Genomic DNA, 23,466 nt, shown 5'->3' with positions numbered 1-23,466 from the left:
CGTCAACATTATATTTGGACTTGTTTTTGAGCCTTCATTTTATAGCACAACAACAACACCGTTAACTTTTACAGATCATGTACTTGAATATGTATATGTATTGTAAAATACACAGCTGTGCACAGTACTGACTTAAAACATACCATATATCGAAGTCAAGTTTAGAAGAACTTTCAGTTTGCAACGCTACAGCGGGAGAAATATATATCTACATAACCTTGATTGCATATAACGCCGGAACGACAGTCGTATAATAATCTAGGCTAGCCTAATATGAAAATTATTTTAATTATAAACATAACGTTAATTTGATATTCTCCTCGGACATTCATAAACAAGATAAATTTCTAATCACCTTAAAGCAAAGTTCAGGTAACATAACATAATAAACCTTAAAAGAACGGCCTTGAGGGCTACTATGCCGACTGCTATCCTGAACATCTTAGCCCTACGGGATTGGTTGAATTCTCTCAGGCGGAGATAGGTAAGGGTAAGGTAGGTTCGATTTAGCAGACGCCACTAAATCATTGGCGGATGGCGAGGCAGTAGTCCTTGATTATTTTTAAGACTAATTAAATGCTAATTATTTTGTAATAAGAATTCATTTATTCTTTTTAATTTTAATATTTAATTCCTTTCATATTTAGAAAAAGGTCTTTCTTTTGAGGTTTAATCTGTTTTGTTACCTTAACCTTTCCTCGCGTCTTGATAGCGTCAATCACTACAGCGATAAACAGACACTTTTAGAGGCTTCGAAGGCTCTATTTTTGGCAGACTCTAACAACACTAGACAGAGTTTGCATCGACACCATGGCGGTCATGGAAATACTGCAATCTTTAGTGGAACTTTTCAAGTCGCAATCGCTTTACAGCGGCACGGCATTGGTCTTTATAGTTACATTACTGTTGGCCTCCCAAATATGGTCGTACTTCCGGAGAGGCCCCCCTTATCCACCGGGTCCTCGAGGTTTACCTATCGTTGGATACCTGCCCTTCATCATGGGCAAAGATTTGCACAAAGTTTATTACGAACTCAGCAAGAAATACGGACCCATATTCAGGTGACTTAAGTTCGAGCAGAAGGGGATAATAGAGGAAGGATGACACTCTGTATCCTCTTAACACTTCAGTTATGTAACATGATTCTTCCCGAGCTCATGGCACCATTTTTGTTTGCTCTCCCGCTCATCAAACTTCAGATGGGCATCGTACCGTACCAGGGTGAATTCTATTACAACTGTTTGGTGGTACTGAATCCTCAACAATCAACCCACAAACCTTGATTGTCTTAACGTGGGACAAAAATTATTCCACAAGCGCATGCGCCTTGGAAAATAGTTAAGCGCTAATGGAGTAGTGACAAGGGAACTATTTGATACGGTTTAGTAACCTTGTGCACTCCAAATGTTTTACTTCAGATGTTGGGAAGAATCATGTTACAATTATACCCCCGCTTTGTGTTTGGTACACTTCCCCCGAAGAAGAGAAGTTTTATATACTTTTGGTTCGACTTTTCTAGTTTGAGGTTGGGAACGTTTGACACCGTTGTCATCAACAGCTTTGAAGGAATCAGAGAAATGGGAAAATTGGACGAACTTAGCGGAAGGCCTCCAACATTCTTCGCGTGGGACGATAAAGTACCACGTAAGTTAGCAAAGCGATGTTGGATGACCACGTTCCAACTGTTCCTTTTCCAACTTTAGATATTGGTAACATGAGTGGTCAACCTTGGAAAGATCACCGTCGATTTTTCACGAGTACTTTGCGCAACGTTGGCTTGAGTCAGTTGAAAGTCGAGGAGAGCATACAAGTAAGATAGCGCAAGTTGGGTTGTTAATATTGAGAGAAGTCCATGGCCCCCTCGATGTAAGGGTTTATACCCTGGACATCTTCAGCAAGGAAATTTTGTTTGTCACCCATGCTATTTGCCCATAGAACTAAGGTGGCCACCTACTGCCAAAGCTAAGCCCGTGACGTTTAACCTAGGCACTGAAGTCACAACTGAGATAGCTCTATAGAGTAGTGTCAGTAGTATGTATGCAAACATCATACCTTTCTATTTCTCAGCTCAGTGTCATCTCCCTACTAGGCGCGTACTGTATCCCCTTTAACCCGCTATCTAACGACACTAGTCTATGGCGGAAAGTCTTACTTTAGTACTTAAAGGGGTTGACCGACCCCCTCTCCTATTTTACCCACCCGCTATGCTAAGCTCTATGGGGAAGATCGCCGTTTGTCCCACGGTCCGGGCAGCCCCTTTAACTCCGGGTGTGAGGACTCTTGATATCTATCTATATCAAAAACGGATTTATGGGATAAGAACGTCGGAGTTAGCGAATTCACTCCCCATCCTCGCATACTTTATTGAGAAACTTCGTCTGCTTATATTTTGACTCCACCCACAAATTCTGTATATAGCTACTTCTAGAGATCGAATTTGTGGGTGGAGTCAAAATATAAGCAGACGAAGTTTCTCAATAAAGTATGCGAGGATGGTACTAGAGGCTAAAGCTACGATCCGACGTTCTTATCCCATAAATCCGTTTTTGTCTATATCCATATAAATCAAAGTCTTGACTGACTGACTGACAATCAACGCCCAGCCCAAACCGCTTTCCCTAGATGGCTGAAAATTAGCAGGAACGTTACTCATAAGTAGTAGGCGCGTACTAAGATAAACATTTTCCAATCCGCCGCCATCTTAATAAATTGCGCCCAGAAATGTAAAAAAATATTCTCTATGCAACCAAGTCCGCGCGTTTCAACCGATTTCGCAAATATTTAGTACACTGGTTCCCTTTAACCTATAGACGGGCTGAATGGTCTTTTGGGTTCGATTTGTTGCCATCTTTTTAAATGGCGGCCAAAAACTTAAAAACCCCTCCTTTATGGAATAATGTCCGCGTGAAAAGTAATAATGAAAATGGATCTCGACGGGCTGACGGGCAACGCCGAGTGCCTTCGCTCCTAGGGTGTAACAAAAATATTAATAATCAGTAAAATCTGACGCCGCGGGTAACACTAACAGCTAGTCAACAATATGATTTGAGCTAGGGCGTTTTATGTTCAGGAACAAATCTTGGCGTGTGTGGAAGGTTTCAAGCGACGGACTTCTTCGTCGGGCAACGACGTTAACGTGAGAGATATTCTGGGTCCAGCCATCAACAATATCATCACGTCACTAATTTACGGGAAAACTTACGATACAAGCGACAAAATGCTGGCAATGCAGACCAAATTACAACACGCATTCTTTAGTTACTTCGAAGAAGTTAGAATGGTCTTTTTCTTCCCATTTTTAGACAGACTTTATCAAAAACTCAGCTCAACGCTGGCAAAAAAGAGAGAAGTGATGAGAGAGCACCATAACGCTATACTGTAAGTAATTGATCAGGGTAATTGAATATCTTGTGTCGTAATCGGTGTCCACTTTTACAGCCAAGAAGTCAACGAACATCGAAAGCTTCAAGAACAATCCGACGAGGAGAAGAAAGACTACATGGACTACTATCTCAACGAAAGCAAAAGCAATCCAGCTTTTGACGGTAAGATGATGGTCACGATGGCCGCTATGACATACACCACGTATCAAAAGATATGTTCCATAAGTTTGTTACGGGTTACTGAGAGCTTGTCAAGAAGTGAGTGAGGGAGGTCAGAGATTCGAGGTAAAGCGAAGACGCCTAGTGAGGCGCTGCTGTCAAAGGCTTAGTAATGCAGACTAAATAGGAATAGATCAAAGTCCCGCAAAATTAACCACCGAATGTAGGACTTCAATTCTTTCTAGTCGTTAATGAACTAGCATCAAAAGTAAACTTAATTAACAATTCTCTGCCTTTGGCTGTAAACGACACGTAAAGTTAGAAGCCAACCACTCTCCGCTCAACCGCCTACAGTAACTAACCAATCAGGGAAGAGCTTCTTGACGTCATAGGTTTAGAGAAAGTAGTACATGAAGCTAGCGATCCAAACATTAATTTTTGGTACTAGAGCTAGCATCTGCTACTTTATGAGCCTATTCACGGCTTGTTCCCTGTGCCATGGTCTGGAAGGGGACTGACACTATTCTGGCATAAAGGAACATATCACTTACAAACTTATGGTAGGACGTATTGACAAGCCTTAAATAACTTGTAGAAGCGACATTGGTCGGTAACAGTCAATTGTTCTTAATGGCGGGCGGTGAGACGACGCGTAGCACGCTGGAATTCACGATACTTCTGCTGGCGCAACATCAACTCTTACAGGACATGATACACAAACAAATCATCGAAGTATTAGGAACGGACAAGCAAGTCGAGTGGAAGGACAGGGAGCAATTGCCTCTAGTCCTAGCCCTTATCTACGAAGTGATCCGATACAAAACCCTCGTCTGCGTTAATGACCCTCATCAGTAAGTTCACAATTTGACCTCCAACGAACAGTGTCCCGCGCCTTAAAGCAAATGACACTCCCAACATTCAGGCTTATCTTCTACATACAACTTTTACCGTTACCAAAGGCAGGAGCCAATCAGAACTCGTTAACGTCCAGGGGTGGAGCTATAACTAGCCTTTGCTAACCTTAGAGGGCCAGTCGACTCCACCCCTTCCTTGATTATGGGAGCATCTAGTGGCATTTGTTTGAACTAAGCCACAGCCAGAACTTGCATGCTTTAATATTTTTCTTTTAGGGCTTCGAAGGACACTGAACTTTGCGGATTCAAAATAAAAAACGGAACTGTCCTATTCACCAATTTGTGGGCTGTCAATTACGACAAGGAATTCTGGAGTGACCCCGAGAATTTCCGACCCGAAAGATTCCTATCCAAAGATTTAAAAACCATCGTAAACCGTGACCGCATCGTCTCGTTTGGACATGGTAATTATATAACAGCGACTTCATTTTAATTAACTTATAGCAGAAGGGGATAATAGAAGAAGGGTGACACTCTACATCCTCTTAATACTTCAATTACGTAACATGATTCTTCCCGGGTTCATGGCACCATTTTTGTTTGCTCTCCCGCTCATCAAATTTCAGATGGGTAACTATCACACCATGCTAGGGTGAATTCTACACTAAATCGTCAGCAATCAACCCACAAACCTTGATTGTCTTGACGTGGGACAAAAATTGATCCACAAGCGCATGCGCCTTGGCAAATAGTTAAGGGCTAATAGAGTAATGATGAGGGAACTATTTATCGCGTATGTGATCCGGTTAAAGTAACCTTGTGCACTCCAAATGTTTTAGTTCAGATCAGGGATAGATTTAATTTTAGAAGTAGGAATGGAGTCTAACGGTTAGTATTTACTTCAGTCCGACTCATAGATCACCCAGTATAGAGCCCCTCCCTCCAACACGTAAAGAAAAGTTTACATTATCTTATAGGCGCACTTAAACTACGTTTTGATGACGTTACCGACGGGGACGGCGAAAAATAAGTGATTCCTTTTTACCTCTGTGGTTATGACCCATCCGCCTCTTATTCCGTCCCGTGAAAGGGGGTCCGTCCGGGATTTGACGCGCGCCCACATTACTAGTACTGTTCTCCATTCCCTCTTCTAAAATTAAATCTATCCCAGTTCAAATGTTGGTAAGAATCATGATACAATTACCACCCCACTTTGCGGTGGTCGTACACTTCTCTCGAGGAAGAGAAGTATTATATACTTCTACTTTAAAGCTCTACATTAATTAACTTATAGGTAAACGAATTTGTCCTGGGGAGAAATTGGCTGAAGTTGAAACCTTCCTTTTCACGACTTCATTGCTACAAAAATTCAGATTTTTACCATCTGAAAAAGGCGTTTCTCTAGATAGCTACACAGTCATAAACGAAATGGCCATTCATCCCGTAGTACGAGTGGAAATCCGATAATACAAATCATATCAAAAACGGATTTATGCACTAAGAACGTCGGATCGTAGCTTTAGCCTCTAGTACCATCCTCGCATACTTTATTGAGAAACTTCGTCTGCTTATATTTTGACTCCACCCACAAATTCGATCTCTAGAAGTAGCTATATACAGAATTTGTGGGTGGAGTCAAAATATAAGCAGACGAAGTTTCTCAATAAAGTATGCGAGGATGGGGAGTGAATTCGCTAACTCCGACGTTCTTATCCCATAAATCCGTTTTTGATCATATCTAAACATGTACTCTAATCTCTAATAAAAATATTCTTGCATAAGAATATTAAATTTCATTTTAGTAAACAACATATTCAGTGTTCATACAACTTTTGAAAAAATTATTTCCCCGATATTTCAAGGTTTTTTCCCATAAATTTCCCTGATATTTCCAGGTTCACGCCCACCTAATAAGTCCGGGAGTTACACAAGCCTCAAATTTCACTGACTTCTCTAAATTTAACTATAAACCATAAATTTCCCCGATTTTTGGTCAACGTTTTATTTCTCTGACATTTCCAGGTACTCCAGGTTTCTATGAACCCTGTTGAACTTCCTTAACTTTCCATGACCTTTTCAACCAAAATTAAATTAAATGACATTTCCCAGACCCAGTTTAAAAATGTCTCACCTTTCCTTGACCTTTCTGGTCAATTTATAAATTCCGTGACTCTTCCATGACCTTATTTTCACATTTTAAAAATACTCGACTCTGCCTTGACCTTCTGGTCTAATTATAAATGCCCTGACTTTTCATGACCTTATTGGCACATTCTAAAAATACCCAACTATTCCTTGACCTTCTGGTCAAATTATAAATTCCGTGACTTTTCCATGACCTTAATGGCCCATTTTAAAGTACCCGACTCTTCCTTGACCTTCCTGGACAATTTATTAATTCCCTGACTATTCCATGACCTTATTGGCACATTCTAAAAATACCCGACTCTGCCTTGACCTTTCTGGACCAATAATAAATTCCCTGACTTTGCCATGACCTTATCTCCGCATTTTAAAAATACCCGACTCTTCCTTGACCTTTCTGGACAATTTAATAATTCCCTGACTTTTCCATGACCTTATTGGCACATTCTAAAAATACCCGACCCTCCCTTGACCTTTTGGTCCATTTATAAATTCCCTGACTTTTCCATGACCTTATTGGCGCATTTTAAAAATACCCGACTCTTCCTTGACCTTCCTGGACAATTTATTAATTCCCTGACTATTCCATGACCTTATTGGCACATTCTAAAAATACCCGACTCTGCCTTGACCTTTCTGGACCAATAATAAATTCCCTGACTATTCCGTGACCTTATTGGCACATTCTAAAAATACCCGACTCTTCCTTGACCTTTCTGGACCAATTGTAAATTCCCTGACTTTTCCGTGACCTTATTGGCACATTCTAAAAATACCCGACTCTTCCTTGACCTTTCTGGACCAATTGTAAATTTCCTGACTATTCCGTGACCTTATTGGCACATTCTAAAAATACCCGACTCTTCCTTGACCTTTCTGGACCAATTGTAAATTCCCTGACTTTTCCGTGACCTTATTGGCGCATTTTAAAAATACCCGACCCTCCCTTGACCTTTCTGGTCCATTTATAAATTCCCTGACATTTCCATGACCTTAATGGCCCATTTTAAAAATATCCGACTCCTCCTTGACCTTCCTGGTCAATTTATAAAATTTCAGACTTTACCATGAGCTTACAGGCGCTTTTTAAAAATACCCGACTCTTCCTTGACCTTTCTGGTCCAATTATAAAGTCCACGACTTTTCCATGACCTTATTGGCGCATTTTAAAAAATACCCGATTCTTCCTAGACCATTCTGGTCCAATTATAAATTCTCCGACTTTTCCATGACCTTAGTTAACCATTTTTTAAAAAAACGACTCTTCCTTGAACCTTTTGGTCCATTTACAAAATTCCAGACTATTCCATGAACTTATAAGTCAATTTCAAAAAATACCCGACTCTACATTGACCTTCCAGGTCCAATTATAAATTCCCTAACTTCCCAAGAAGTTTTTCCCTGACACACGGAAACCCCGGTAAGACTTTGAATTGGTAAGTACTTACATTATTATTGGAAGGAGAGGAATTTTGAGACTCGGTGGAGCCATCTTGAGCAAGTGAGTTGTTGGACTGACTACAATTTTCTAAAAAGACAAAAATATAATTTCCATTGCAATCATACAGTATTAGAAAAGTACTTGGGATTGCAATGGCGTACCATTTTCGTTAAGAGTTTTAGTTCGCAGGCCATTGGTGACGCTTAAGGTGGCTGCCGAGGACGAGGGTGGTATTGAGCGGCGACTAGAGTCGGGATTGTTCATCATTTGATTGTTGGGTTGTTGTTGTTGTTGTTGTTGTTGTTGTTGTAATTGCTGTTGGGGTTTGTTACTCCCATTGTTGCTAGATGCCAGAGGAACTGGTTCTAAAATGTCCCTGTACTTAGAGACCATCAGAACAGAAATGAAATAGACAACAGCCAGAGCCAGAAACTGGGCTTGCTTAGTTTCGTCCTAAAATGGTATTTAAAACAAATTCGAGATACATTAATTTCACTTGGGTTAATGATTAATGCGCTTCAAGACTCTCTATAATTTTTCCGCGCTTCAAGACTCTCTATAATTTTTCCGCGCTTTAAGGCTCTCTATAATTTTCCCGCGCTTTAAGGCTCTCTATAATTTTCCCGCGCTTTAAGGCTCTCTATAATTTTCCCGCGCTTTAAGGCTCTCTATAATTTTCCCGCGCTTTAAGGCTCTCTATAGTTTTCCCGCGCTTTAGGGCTCTCCATAATTTTCCCGCCCTTTTGGGCTCACTATAGTTTTCCCGCCCTTTTGGGCTCACTATAGTTTTCCCGCCCTTTTGGGCTCACTATAGTTTTCCCGCCCTTTTGGGCTCTCCATAATTTTCCCGCGCTTTTTACGGCTCTCCATAATTTTCCCGCGCTTTTTACGGCTCTCCATAATTTTCCCGCGCTTTTTACGGCTCTCCATAATTTTCCTGCGCTTTTTACGGCTCTCCATAATTTTCCCGCGCTTTTTACGGCTCTCCATCAGACTTAGAAATAGCCATAGATATATATACGGGTCTAGATACCCTACTGAATCGGGGAAAATACGGAGATGACAGCTAGCAGTCGACGCGATTTTCCCGGGGGAAGATACCTAGTGCGCCATCTATCGCTGAATTTTGAAAGCTAAAAAATTCGACAAATAACTTTTGCCAGCGGGCGTGCTGATGCTTTGCAATAACAGCTGATATTTAAAGAGATTTAAGCGAATGTTTGTTCAAAGTAAAACTATTTCCTAATCTGAAGGGGAGGTCCTCTTATTCTGTTCGTAAGCAAATCATTTTGTAAATAAGAACAACTGTTAACCATCTTTAATGCCTTATTTCACTAACATTTCATTAAAAACACTACTTCTTTTACATAAAAACTATTTATTTCACTTAAGAACATAATTACACGTATAAAGGAGATCAGAAATACGTAAAGCTATTTGAAAAGTTAAGCCTAATTTGAATTTCCCGCGCTTTCCATATTCGAATTTTTCGTTTTTTTGTTTCTTGAAACTCTCAATAGATGGCGTTTGGATCTAATTCCCAAGCCGTAAAGCGTCGACTGCTAGTTCTCACCTCCGCATTTTTTAAAGGGCCTAACAGAGGGGAAGTGTATCTAGACCCGTATATATATCTATGGAAATAGCACACGTCCACTGGTCCAAAACCAGTTTATTAATTGCTTGGACTAGTTTTTTAATTCAAAAAGTCCTCGGGACCAGTTTATTAATTGCAAATCTATAGGAGAACAAAGGCTGGGACCACACCGGAGACCAGTTTATTATTTAGGACACTAGGGGGTCACTGGTCCCAAGGACTAGTTTAAAAATTATCCTTATTTCTAAAATTATGGAGAGTCTCCATAATTTTCCCGCGCTTTTTACGCTCTCCATAATTTTCCCGCGCTTTAAGCCTATCAAAGTCCGGGTCTTTATAAAAAAAGAAAAACCGAAAATAAAACAAAGACACTTACCACATCTCTATATATCACAGCTCTTAGTCGATTTACATCCATGTCTTGAAGCAATTTCTCAGGGTCTCTAATTGGGCTATTTTGACCGGCAAGGTTCTCCACTATATTCTGCAAATACAACAACAAAACCACCATTAGGGTTTACCTTCTTGGCAACGATGATGTCCTTAACACCAACACGAATCCCTGAAAGAAGCGTCACTCTTAAGGTGGCGTCATCATACCTTAGCAGATGGCTGAACGCCTCCTATAAGGGCATGGATGGGATTGGAAGGTCGTCCTAGGGCAGGATCATTGTGGCAGGATGAAGAAGTGGTAGAGCCACCACTATTGGGGGGATACTGATGTGGATGGTTGTGATGTTGTTGTTGCTGCTGTTGTTGTTGATGGAGAAGAACAGGAGTCTGGGGACGGCTGCGCTCGCGGCATTCTAAACAGTTTCTAACTGCAGCGGTACAAACTGAAAAGATGTCAAATAAGGCATTGTTGGGCGATGACGCGTCAAAACACAAATAGGCAAGGCTTAGCGTACCTAATCTCAGGCACTGCCTTAGGATTCCACCACTGGACATATTTTTCTCGGCCTCAAGTTCGCTGAAGCTCAGAGACGATGCAAAAACTAGAACATCGGTCATACTGACCAATCGTTGCAAGAACGCGACTGCCACCTCAATAGCCATACCTTGAGTTGGCTCTATCGCGTCAAGTTCATGCTGTAATGTATGATTAGACGCGTTAGATTTAGGGATAAGCCTTTGCCAACAACATCTTACGTTAGGAGATGTGGCAGAGGCGAGAAGAGGTAAGAGTCCACCGCAAGCTATGATAATATTATCGGCTAATTGCGATATCAAATGTACCGTATTGATTACGAATATGGCATTTTCACTACTGTTTACAAAATCTATGACAGTTTTTGTGCTGTGGCTAATAGCGGAAGTAAAAAGAACCAATAACAATTCGTTAAATGAAATCTCAATTGAAACTTCTGAATGTAACTTTCTGTTTAACTCGTGTGCCTAGGCTTAAATCAAATGTCGGCACTTGTGGCTCCTCTAACATTCTAGCTAATGTTCTACCAAGGATGTACTAACTGTGGAACAACTTAGGTCCAGTGGAACGCTAGAAATGGGTGAGGAATACTCGGAAAAATGACGGGCGGTGGCGGTCTACGTCAGACGAATCAGGAAGACCGCCCGCCATTTTCCGTGTATTCTTTCCTCACTTTCTAACGTACCACCGGACCTAAGTCGTTCCACAGTTAGCGGGTCGATTTTCCTTAGATTACACATCCCACCAACAACATTCTTGGCTCTACACACCCATTTTACCTTACCAAAGCCAGGAACCAATCAGAACTTGTCAACGAGGGCGGAGCTAAAACTAGTCTTTGCTAAGAGCTCTTAGAGGGTCATCCAACTCCACCGGAAAGATTATGCGAGCACATTGTGGCATTTGATTAAACTAAACCACAGCCGAGCCTTGCTTCAAAGCTTAATTTTTAACTGACAAATCTATAATATTGAAACGCTCTACTCTGAAGCAGACGATGTATCATTTTAACCCCGATCATTCAGTTTAAAATCGCGAATTAAGCCTCGGCAAACGTATCGGGAATAAGGTTTCTTAAACACTTACCTCCTCCACACTTGTATATCCGTTTCGAGCGAAAACAGGAGATCGGACAACAGCCTCTGATGAATAAAGGACCACCTAAAATCAGGTATCCTAAAGGGAGGCCTGGTGGGTCCTGATGTGAAGACTTGTCTCCCGTTACTGGATTTCCCTTGGGACGACGACGTTCCACTCGGGTTTGAAGAAACGGAAGCTGACTTGGGTCGATGTGTGGCGCTACTCGAGCTCGTTGTTGAGCTACGTTTGGGGGCGGTCGCGCTGCGTGCCCTTCGCGATGGCGCCACATCCGCTTCGGAATGCGATCCCCCGAACTCAGTCTCGTTGCTATGCGTCGAAATAGTTAAACCGTCAACTTCCCCGGTAATGTTTTTATTAAGAACAGTATCGGAATTCAGCGTTTCCTCTAAACCATGTCCGTTAGTTAACTGAACGGGTTTACTATCAATCGATCCGGCAATTGTCATAATTTCCGGCGGACGTACCACCGTTTCCGGTTGGGGTACTTGCACATCCGGATCTTGTTCGCTATTACAATTCTCATCAACTTCCCCTGATGACGCTGACGCAGTTTTATTCTCATTCTCATCAGTCTTCTCTAATTTCTCCAAAGCACCTGATACGGTGGGTAGTTCCAATGCTGGTTTATCATCCACATCCTGACTTCCGATGTCTTCCTCCGTTATTTCCTCAGTTTCCTTGGAACTTTCCGATTTCAAACGTTTCTTCTTGGTACTTCCCAACATGCTATGAATCTCGCTTTCTCGTGGATCATTCGATGGTAAAGTTTCCCGTTCTTCAGGTGGGGAATCAGCTAGCAACTGAGGTGCTTCCAATTCGAGTTCGAGCTTAGTCGGGTCGAGATCAGTCTTGAGTTCATTTACAAGCAAGGTCTCATTGGGTAGTTCAACTAACGGCGGTTGATCTTGGGGTAGATCAGATTCGGACTTCACATCCGGGCTGGACGCGCAATCGGTCTTCATTTCGCCATCCTCGGAATCCAGGGTTAGGTTTTCCTCCATGGCGTCATGGAATAGGTCATTGTCGACTTTGGTGTCTAAAGAATCGCGTAGGGACCCCTCGGAGTCGTAACCAGTTGTCGCTTTGGGTTCTTCTAACTTAGAACCCTCTGTTGATTCGCTGGTCTCTTCTGATTCGGACGTAGTTGATTTACTACTCTTACTATGACTCGGGGAATCGGTGTCAGCGTCAGTATCGGCCTCTGACCTGACATCAGTCGTGTCCGACTTAGCGTCAGATTTACCTTCAGCCTCGGATCTGTCTGTATCTGCGTCTGATTTGGCTTCGGAAGTAACGTTAGATTCCTCGTTCGATTGGTTATCAATGTCTTCTGCCTGAGCATCGACTACTTTGCTTTCATCCTCCACTTGACCATCATCAGTTGTTTCTGATTTTGATGCCAAATCAGTTTCAGTTTCATTTGGGATGACCTCAACATCAGGCGTCTTCGTATCTTCAGTTGTAACTACATCGGCGGCATCTTCCGTAGGTTCGGATGAAGTTACTTCCGAATTAACTGTCTCTTCATCGTCTTTAACAACAGAAACGCTAGCAGACGATTCTTTCTCAGCTTCAATACTTGTCGCGTTAGCATCTTCCGGTTTACTTGATTCAACTTCCGGTGTTGAGGTTTCCACAACTTTAACCGGAGATTCCTCAACATCAGTTGGACATTCTGACTTGGACTGAGTCTCAACTTCCTCAATTACCGGAACAGCCTGGTTGTCGTCGTCCTTAGTGACAACTGTCTCAACCGATGGTTTTTCTTCAACAGAACTCTCCGTTACCGTCTCAGGTGTAGCAGTGACATTAACCACAGTTTCTTCTTGGTTTTCAACAACCTCATTTGGTTCAACAACTTCCGGTGGTTTCGTATCAGTTTCCGCTTGCGGTTCCAGTTGCTCGGGGGTTTTAACTTCATTGTTAACAATTTCCTCGATCGTTACAGTGGATTTTTTGACACTTTCACGACTATCTTCGTCGGTTGCCGCGTGAGGTTGTACATTGTCTACGACGGTGGAATTAGCAGCAGCAGCGGCGGCCGCGGTGGCAGCGTCTAATCCCGATATGGTACTAATGGGTTTGAGTTTCTTAATGGCGGGATCGGTTATGTGATCGCTGCGCCTCTGTTCGTATTGTTCGTACATTTGGGAAAATTGGAGTTTGAATTCTTCAAATGAAACCTAAAATTTCATTAAATCGTTTCAATTCGGGACCTTTTTGAGCACATTTAGGGACCCTTTTGAGCACATTTAGGGACCCTTTTGAGGGCATTTAGGGACCCTTTTGAGGGCATTTAGGGACCCTTTTGAGGGCATTTAGGGACCCTTTTGAGGGCATTTAGGGACCTTTTTGAGGGCATTTAGGGACCTTTTTGAGGGCATTTAGAGACCTTTTTGAGGGCATTCAGGGACTTTTTTGAGGGCATTCAGGGACCTTTTTGAGGGCATTCAGGGACCTTTTTGAGGGCATTCAGGGACCTTTTTGAAGGCATTCAGGGACCTTTTTGAGCACATTCAGGGAATAAAATTACAAGATGTTCGCGATCATTTTGGACCCAAAACCGAAAGACATTCGCGATGATCCAGGACTATTTGAGGATGAAGCAGCGCGTTTTTTCTTACAATTCGGCCTTATATAGGTAATGTAATCTCGCGTAAGTACTAACCAATTGTAGTTGGTATTTAGCGGTAATTTACCGACATCTTCGATAACTTCAACAACAAAATCACACCGGCCCGAGCGATGATAGGGTTGGACTTACCTTGGAATGGACGATGGCCAGGGTGTCGACCCAGACTCTCCATCCTCCGTACTCGTACTTGATGGCGTGGTGCAAGAGCATTCGAAAAAGGGAGTAAACCATATCGGAGACTTTCTGTTCCTCAGGATTGGCGGGCAAAATGTAAGCCATGGCGATCAACCACTCCTGCCAAACAGACATCTGGAGAATCGTCCGCCGATTGTCTTTGTTGTTGTTGCATAAAAGAGTCATATCCGACAGAAACAACTTCTTCACTTCCAACAACTCTTCGTTTTGCTTCGACTGACGAATCAACGTCGCCACCACTTTTAATATCACTACGAAAAACGCCAACCAAAATTGACAATTAAGTATTAAGAAAATACGTAACACAGGCGGGTAATTAAAGGATAGTGTTATAGTTCTATGGGAAATCAATTTTGGAATCAAAAATGTAACTTAATGACAGATTTTGTCGAAAAAAGCTCAGCTCATCCGGCTTTATTTGGTTTTTACAGGGTTGCGACGGAAATTTCAGAACCAAATTCCCTGACTTTTCTGAGATTTTCCCTGTCCTTTTTAGGCCGAAAGTGTAAATGTTTACAGCACATTTTAAGTGCTTATAATTAAATAAACTCGATCTACATTTAGTTTTACAAATGAATAAGAAGCATTTTAACTATAAATAACAGTCTAAGAGATTTTTTTAAAGGCATTTACTTTACAAAAACAATTCTAGACAGCATTTTTAAGGATTGCTCTAGAGTTTTCTGTGTTAAGAGATTAGGATGAGGAGAAACTTTCATTACTCTTTCAATAAACACTTATCCTATGAAAAACATTAACATGTACAAAAATGGGCCAAGCCTCGCTCGTGCCCTTTCCGCCGTAAAACGTTCTGAGATCCCATGTAGAGCCAAGTCTGCCTTTTGTTCTCATTCAATCGCCAATTGAACAATTATGTTATATATTATGTCCTTTCCTAATTAATAACCAATATTCTTTGACTCTATCATTATTATACATCTTTGTTCGTATCAAAAATATCGTGACTTGGCAATCGCAAGTAAGTAATATTAAAAGGAAGTCGAGGGGATATTCACTAAATCGTTTTTGGTCGAGGGGATATGCACAAGTTTATAAGGCGAGTTATGAATAACCTTATGTACACGATTATAAGGTAATTACCTGCGCTTGCCAAGTCACGATATTTTTGATACGAACAAAGATGTATAATAATGATAGAGTCAAAGAATATTGGTTATTAATTAGGAAAAGGACTTAATATATAACATAATTGTTCAATTGGCGATTGAATGAGAACAAAAGGCAGACTTGGCTCTACATGGGATCTCAGAACGTTTTACGGCGGAAAGGGCACGAGCGAGGCTTGGCCCATTTTTGTACATGTTAATGTTTTTCATAGGATCTCACTTCTTTTTGTAGACCCTCTCGTTATACATAGGTAGTTATATTAAAACAAGACCCTCTCGTGGTACTTCGTTTGCCAATATAATCGCTAACGTTTGTGCATATTTACGCTGAATTACCCCTTTCGACCCGCAGAGAATATGCAATAAAGGTTGTACGCGATATCCTAATATAAGAATGTAGCATCAGTTACGACACATTTCTTTTAAACTACTACTCCTATTAGCTTTAATATATATTTAACTTTCGGTTAACTTTCAGTTAACTTTGGACCATTACGTCCTTTCATCAAGAACACACACTATTTCTGTTGAAAAGACGGCAGCGCCATCTAGTTTTAAAATAAAGAACTAAAGAACAATTTTATAAAAATTTCGGGATGTTTTAATTTTTCTGTGCTTTATAAAATAAATGAAAACTAAATCATGAATTTTAAGTTTCTATCTCCCCTAGAAGTACCTTAGAATTTTGATGATCGGTGAGTGAGTGAGTGAGTGACAAAATAAGGTAAATTTCACCTGCGATATTTCGAAAACTATATAGGGTAGGAACTTGAAATTTGGAAACTATAGCTAGGATTGACAGTCCTCGCGGCAAGCAAAATTTCAGACTTTTACCTGTACCCATCACGAAGTTACAGTGGGCTTAAAAGTGCCACGAGTTGCTTCGAGAAAAGGATGTCAGTGCTCGACTTGGCTGGGAGCACTGCCGTGCTCCCAGATATAAGAGATTAGGATGAGGAGAAACTTTCATTACTCTTTCAATAAACACTTATACCCTAAAATTTTACCCGCTAAAATCAAATTCCCTGATTTTGCTGAAATTTTTAAAATTCCCTGATTTTGCTGAAATTTTTAAAATTCCCTGATTTTGCTGAAATTTTTAAAATTCCCTGATTTTGCTGAAATTTTTAAAATTCCCTGATTTTGCTGAAATTTTTAAAATTCCCTGATTTTGCTGAAATTTTTAAAATTCCCTGATTTTGCTGAAATTTTTAAAATTCCCTGATTTTGCTGAAATTTTTAAAATTCCCTGATTTGGCTGAAATTTTTAAAATTCCCTGATTTGGCTGAAATTTTTAAAATTCCCTGATTTTGCTGAAATTTTTAAAATTCCCTGATTTTGCTGAAATTTTTAAAATTCCCTGATTTTGCTGAAATTTTTAAAATTCCCTGATTTTGCTGAAATTTTTAAAATTCCCTGATTTTGCTGAAATTTTTAAAATTCCCTGACTTGGCTGAAATTTTTAAAATTCCCTGACTTGGCTGAAACTTTTAAAATTCCCTGACTTGGCTGAAACTTTTAAAATTCCCTGACTTGGCTGAAACTTTTAAAATTCCCTGACTTGGCTGAAACTTTTAAAATTCCCTGACTTGGCTGAAACTTTTAAAATTCCCTGACTTGGCTGAAACTTTTAAAATTCCCTGACTTGGCTGAAACTTTTAAAATTCCCTGACTTGGCTGAAACTTTTAAAATTCCCTGACTTGGCTGAAACTTTTAAAATTCCCTGACTTGGCTGAAACTTTTAAAATTCCCTGACTTGGCTGAAACTTTTAAAATTCCCTGACTTGGCTGAAACTTTTAAAATTCCCTGACTTGGCTGAAACTTTTAAAATTCCCTGACTAGGCCGAAACTTTTAAAATTCCCTGACTTGGCTGAAACTTTTAAAATTCCCTGACTTTTCCATAATTTTTTTCTAGAATTTAAATTCAACAAAATTGATGATTTCAGTGATGGGTTTTAATTGGGTTTTTTTCTGTGAGTAAAAATCCAGTAAAATCAGTGGTTATTTTTATTTTTTTATTTTATTCGAACCCTGTTACTGAGTGAAAATGGGAAAATTGATAAATGCTGTTTATAGTTACGCCTCACCAGTAGTTAATTGCTTCTACGAAATTTTGTTGTAATTAGTAAAATATTAACTAAGTTAAAGGTAATCTTGTTTTTCATTCAGAGTGGTCATACTTATAGAACTTATAGAACTTATGTTAAAAAAGGATAAGCCTAGTATTATTATTTAATTTCCACAATTAATAAGTTTTGATAACTTAAAATAAAAATTTAGTAGCTCATAATTAAGTTACTTAAACCTAAGACCATTAACAACCCTCGGGACTCGCAACGCAAGCTTTCTACCTTTCGTGGCTTTCTGTTACGCGCGATCCTAGCGACCCTTGCGGTATATTGAGGAAACTTTTAGGGTGTACCGAATTTCCGGTTTACAGGTTCCTCTCTTTGCTATTTAAAAATGGCGGATCACGACGAAGCAGATGAGAATGAAAATGTTAGCGTGTACATATATTTTTAACTACCATTATGCAGATATCAAGCTAATTTAGCGATATATTATTTTGCTATTTTATCATAATTGTACATTAAACCGTTGCGGCCTCGGCCTCCAAATTTAGAAGAAGACGATCTTATTTCTTTTTTTAAGCGATATACGAAACCGGAAGTTCTGTACACCCTATAAGTTTCTATCCGTTGCCGCTCGGTGGCACCCTTGTCGCGAAAGCAGCCGTAACTCCTAGAGGCGGAAACTTCAATACGAGGATCTTATTGCGTTGCCAGTCCCGGGGGTTGTTAATGGTCTTAGCTTAAACTATTATTAGAAATTTAAAATCCTAAACATTTCCTAATCGTAATAAGGAATTAATAAAATAACTCGAGTGTGTGTGACTATGATGACGTCATAACAATGTCGCCAACTGAACTAACTGAATTCAAAAAGTTGGGCTAGACTTTTCCTTTAAAAAAGATTCCCCAACAATAGTAACAAAAGAAGTTTCAAGGTTTCTAAAAATAGCCACAAGGTCTATGACATATATCAAACTGACAGGCAAAGAAAGATCAGTATCTTATGGAGAGGCTATACAATGTAGGCCCGCGTACAGTATAAAATAAGTATTGCACCATAATCCCCAAAGCGAAGCCCAGGCGAAAGAATTCTTCCTGGAATATTGGAGGAGAGAGGGATGGAGTCGTCATCTCCATAAATATAACGTTGAAGTCCGTACCCCCACCCCCACCAACGGCCAGGGAGAAATGAGGTAAAGTGGTGTTGAAATTATGATGGGCGACCCACGACACTGAAACTCTCCCAGAGTCGCAGTGTGCCTCGCGCATGCCCTTAAGCCTTCGTTAGGCGATTGTTAAGTGCTGCCACGTAGCGCATTATTTTTGTAAAAGAATTGCTTAAATTTTCAAGACAGGGCGTCCTTTACTACAATACCTAAACGCTAAGTATGCTGGGAGGACTTCGATGCGGTATTGCCGTTCCATAGGTGGGGACAAAGAGGCAACGTTATAGGTATGGGGGTTTCCACTCCAATCTTTAAGCTACGGCAACGAAGTCCTCCTTGCATCCTCATCGTCGCTTAGGTAGGGTCGTACGGAACGGAATCTTAAAGGACGCCCCCTCTGTCATAACAGGAGTTCATACCGGAGTGAAATACATAACACGCGGGCTATGAAATTCGCATTTGTAGACGCCTGACGTCACAAAAACCTCTCTCCTCGTCTCTAAAATCAAATTTGGGGTGGGAAGCTCTTACCGGTTACTAACCTCGCCTCTCATTTCTTCCAAGGGACTCTGGGTAAAAAAGCTTTGATCACATGAACTGCTCTGACCAATCGAAAGCCTTCTTACATTTTGTTTTTGTAAAGACTAACTAACATAGACTGGCGACACTAATATTTTACTGGCTTCATAGTGCAATAGAAAAAATCTTCACCCGTTCTCTGTCTTGTTGGGTTTCCCTAAAGAAGCCTGTCTACCTAGCAAAAAGGCTAGCATTCTATAGTTTTGTGGGAGCTGAGCTCGGATACCGTGGAAAATCAGCTGTTAGGGTTAAAGTTGTCGGTATCGGACTATCGGCATGGCGTACGTAATTAGGGATAAGATTAAATTAAATAAGTTAACGCAGTGCAACTTTTACCTAAGAGAAGATCCAGTAAAGTATAAAAGTCAGTCTACTCAAACCGTTCAAGTTACTTCTTTTAAACCTAGTACGCCTTCCGAGTTAAGCCTTGGCGTTGTTTACAAATCAAGCCAAGCACAAAATGTTAACGTTGGAGGCAGAATTAAATTTAAAAACTTTGAACAAAGCTTAGTCAAAGTTCCAACCGAAGGTAAGTAGGCCAGTACATTGCGATTTGGTGTGAAATGAAACTTAATAAACTAACTACAGTAAATAATTTTACTTCCATTGCAATACCGATCTCAGCTGTTTAGCAGACGATATAATTTCAAATTTGTAACAGGATCTATGATTGGCCTATTATTCCGGAGCCTACCCCCGCCCCTAACGCTAGGTGTCGCTTTTCACGCTTTCAATCACATTCCTATGGTAGTATTTGATTCTCCCACTAGAGAGCGTAAAGGTATCGCGGAAACGTCACGCGTCGGTAAATGCGCGCCACTATTAGAGCTCATTTCATCACTCCGGTATGAACTCCTGGTCATAACAATAGAAGCTAGCTCTCATACAAATGAAATGGCGCTACGCAGCAGCACTTAACAATCGCCTAACGAAGGGTAGGAGCATGCGTGAGGTACACTGAGAGACTTTCACTGCCGCAGGTGGCCCTTCATCAATACCACTCCATCTTACCTCTTTCCTCCTTGCTGGAACCAGGCAAAAAGACGTTCTAACCAGTTTGACCCCCTCCCCCAGTAAGAACCCCTAACCCGTCCTAAAGAAAGTAGCTTGCCCCAAAGAGGGACTATAAAGATGCTGTTTGCTTTTCCAGGAAATCGCGACGCCACTTCGAACCCCCATAAACCGGAGGGACACCTGCAAATTTTTACCCCTTACACCCCATTACTGCCTTGTGTGGCCACTAGCCCACTGCCCTCCCGTTTTTCTTATCAGTCGAAAATTCTTATCTGATGACGATTCTAGCTAGCTACGTTCCCCAACATAAACTTTCCTTACAGTAAAGCAACTTCTAGACCTAGTTAGAATTCGCTTACAATTTTAGGAATAAGTCCCTTAGTGCGTAGTTTAAAAAGAATAATAATATCACCAGTGCGTAGTTTAAAAAGAATAATATTAAACAGTGCGTAGCTTAATAAAAATAATATTAAACAGTGCGTAGTTTAAAAAGAATAATAATAATAAACAGTGCGTGGTTTAAAAAGAATAATATTAAACAGTGCGTAGTTTAAAAAGAATAATATTAAACAGTGCGTAGTTTAAAAATAATAATAATCACCGGTGCGTAGTTTAAAAAAATAATATTAAACGGTGCGTAGTTTAAAAAAAAATAATATTAAACAGTGCGTAGTTTACCAAAATAATAATAACCAGTGCTTAGTTTATAAAAAATAACGACCAGTGTTTAGTTTATAAAAAATAATAACCAGTGCGAAGTTTATAAAAAATAATAACCAGTGCGAAATTTATAAAAAATAATAACCAGTGCGAAGTTTATAAAAAATAATAACCAGTGCGAAGTTTAAAGGTTTAACCGGTGCGAGGCTTAAAAAGATTAACCAGTGCGTGGTTTAAAAAGAATAGTAAACCAGTGCGTAGAATAATAATATTAAGGCTAATAATAAGAATAATAACCAGTGCGCGAAAAACTATTATCTTTAGCCCTATGGATTTATTTAATGTTTAGTCAACTATTTCTTAGGATGAAAGTGCGCGGCGGAAATCTAATTAAGGAACATATTTTTGAAGAAAACTCGCTAGTATTTTTCGGTCAACGAAACTGAATGGTCAAAGAAGGTATATTTTTACATTTCATGTAAGTCTTATTTTTAATCCACTATAGCATGTGTTTCATAAAGGTTAATTATAAAACCGAAGTACAGTTGGTTGGTTCTATGGGAAATGAATAACTTCTATGACATTTTCCCACGAGTTAAAAACAATGGAATGTTTAGGGATGACCCCTTCATTAAAACAGCATTGCCAATCAGTTTCTAATGTAAATTTTAAGTGGTCATTCGTAAAACACTATTCCAATGTTCTTAACTTGTTAACGGAAAGGGGAATCCCTTGTGGGGACAAATGAAATGCTGTTCTATAAGTGATGACATTTTGCCACAAGTTACGAACATTGGAGTGTTTTAGGGATGACCCCTTCATTAAATCAGCAATGCCGACGAGTTTCTTAAGTTAATTTTAAGGGGTTGTTCGTAAAACACTATTCCAATTTCCGCAACTTGTTAACGGAGAGGGGGAATCCCTTGTGGGGGAAAAATGTCCTAGAGCTTTTTCGACTCAAAATCAAAAAGGTCCATTCCAGGACCACGTGGTGATTTCGCGCCCCTTTTATCGTAGTATCACAACCCCTCCCACAGGGGCCCAAAAGCGTAAAAGCACCAAATTTGTAAGAAAATGCTGTAATATGAAATTGTACTACGCTTCAGACTTATAGGGAGCTATATATAATTTTCTCATGATACGACATGTCCGGGTTCCTACCCCGTGTCCACCAGAGGGGACATTCATATGTACAAGTGTCGTACCTCATTAACAATGACCCCAACAGTCCCAAGTAAACCTCATTAAAGTCCCAGATTAATCAGATACTGACCCCTGATAATGACCCCAAAAAAGAAAAAAAAATTAGTCTTACTTGGATTTTCAAGTCTGTAATGCGATTCTGGTTCCGAATGTCTGACATACAGAATTTGGTTAGAGATGTGTTCAGTTAGAATCTGCAATGAAACCAAAAACAACACTACCACCTTTAAAATACCTGTTTGTCAACAGTTAAAACATAAATCCGATAGAATAACATAAAAACATACCTCAAACAAAACGTTGTATGTTGGCATGGTCAAATAATCGGAATGTAACAGCATTCTTTCGGTTAACAGCATGTACAGGTTATGAGGACTCATTACATCGTGTTTGCGTCTAAGTCAAGTCGTAAAGCGACATTAGTTGACTTGCCTAACAATAGACCCGTTTTCAAATGGTTGGTGAGGGACGGGACGGGGGTATGATATCGTCTGCTTGAGATAGGGTTAAGACCAGGCTGAGAAATAAGGCAGTGGTCTACTGGCCCTGTGGCCACTAAATTAATTAAAAACCTTCTAAGATAAACCATTTCAAGTGGCCACTGTTCAGTATTTTAATTTAAAGTGCTTGGGCTCTACTGGCCACGTGTCCACTTCGAAAAACTAAGGCTTAGAACTAATATTACACGTAAAAGTGCTTGGGCTCTACTGGCCACGTGTCCACTTCGAAAAACTAAGGCTTAGGCCTAATATTACACGTAAAAGTGCATGGGCTCTACTGGCCTCGTGTCCAGTTCGAAAAACTAAGGCTTAGGCCTAATATTACACGTAAAAGTGCTTGGGCTCTACTGGCCTTGTGTCCACTTCGAAAAACTAAGGCTTAAGCCTAATATTACACGTAAAAGTGCTTGGGCTCTACTGGCCACGTGTCCACTTCGAAAAACTAAGGCTTAGAACTAATATTACACGTAAAGGTGCTTGGGCTCTACTGGCCACGTGTCCACTTCGAAAAACTAAGGCTTAGGCCTAATATTACACGTAAAAGTGCTTGGGCTCTACTGGCCACGTGTCCACTTCGAAAAACTAAGGCCTAGGCCTAATATTACACGTAAAAGTGCTTGGGCTCTACTGACCACGTGTCCACTTCGAAAAACAAAGGCTTAGGCCTAATATTACACGTAAAAGTGAATAATTGCTAAGCCTTGCT

At 40.3% G+C, this 23,466-nt stretch overlaps 3 protein-coding genes across 7 annotated transcripts in view; 2 read left to right on the top strand and 1 right to left on the bottom strand.

The window, feature by feature from the left end:
• Window positions 1-23,466, bottom strand: part of rg (A kinase anchor protein rugose) — a 165,267-nt gene that overhangs the window by 121,442 nt on the left and 20,359 nt on the right. For all 5 annotated transcript variants that reach the window (XM_089864700.1, XM_089864703.1, XM_089864701.1 and 2 more), the window contains exons 15-24: window positions 22,548-22,656; window positions 22,373-22,454; window positions 14,370-14,686; window positions 11,591-13,788; window positions 10,726-10,879; window positions 10,485-10,665; window positions 10,177-10,412; window positions 9,953-10,060; window positions 8,144-8,435; window positions 7,990-8,069 (exon numbers count right to left, since the gene is read on the bottom strand). In XM_089864700.1, coding sequence (XP_089720826.1) covers window positions 7,990-8,069; window positions 8,144-8,435; window positions 9,953-10,060; window positions 10,177-10,412; window positions 10,485-10,665; window positions 10,726-10,879; window positions 11,591-13,788; window positions 14,370-14,686; window positions 22,373-22,454; window positions 22,548-22,656 — 3,757 coding nt within the window. The remainder of the gene's footprint in view (window positions 1-7,989; window positions 8,070-8,143; window positions 8,436-9,952; window positions 10,061-10,176; window positions 10,413-10,484; window positions 10,666-10,725; window positions 10,880-11,590; window positions 13,789-14,369; window positions 14,687-22,372; window positions 22,455-22,547; window positions 22,657-23,466) is intronic.
• Window positions 470-3,382, top strand: LOC149709347 (cytochrome P450 18a1-like). The gene is made up of 4 exons (XM_089865005.1): window positions 470-1,061; window positions 1,520-1,644; window positions 1,704-1,810; window positions 3,071-3,382. Exons 1-4 carry the CDS (start codon window positions 811-813, stop codon window positions 3,380-3,382), a joined length of 795 nt encoding a protein of 264 aa, XP_089721131.1. The 5' UTR covers window positions 470-810.
• Window positions 3,420-6,189, top strand: LOC149709346 (cytochrome P450 2U1-like). The gene is made up of 5 exons (XM_089864711.1): window positions 3,420-3,545; window positions 4,138-4,393; window positions 4,673-4,860; window positions 5,691-5,876; window positions 6,136-6,189. The coding sequence occupies exons 1-4, from the start codon at window positions 3,500-3,502 to the stop codon at window positions 5,861-5,863; spliced, it is 663 nt and encodes a 220-aa protein (XP_089720837.1). The 5' UTR covers window positions 3,420-3,499; the 3' UTR covers window positions 5,864-5,876; window positions 6,136-6,189.

The sequence above is a fragment of the Phalangium opilio genome, unplaced genomic scaffold, assembly GCF_054372755.1.
Source record: "Phalangium opilio isolate 3A_F unplaced genomic scaffold, DU_Popi_V2 ptg000013l_1, whole genome shotgun sequence".
In the NCBI taxonomy this organism is placed as follows: domain Eukaryota; kingdom Metazoa; phylum Arthropoda; class Arachnida; order Opiliones; family Phalangiidae; genus Phalangium; species Phalangium opilio.
The sequence above is the reverse complement of the archived record's forward strand: the minus strand, read 5'-3'. Positions and strand labels throughout refer to the sequence as shown.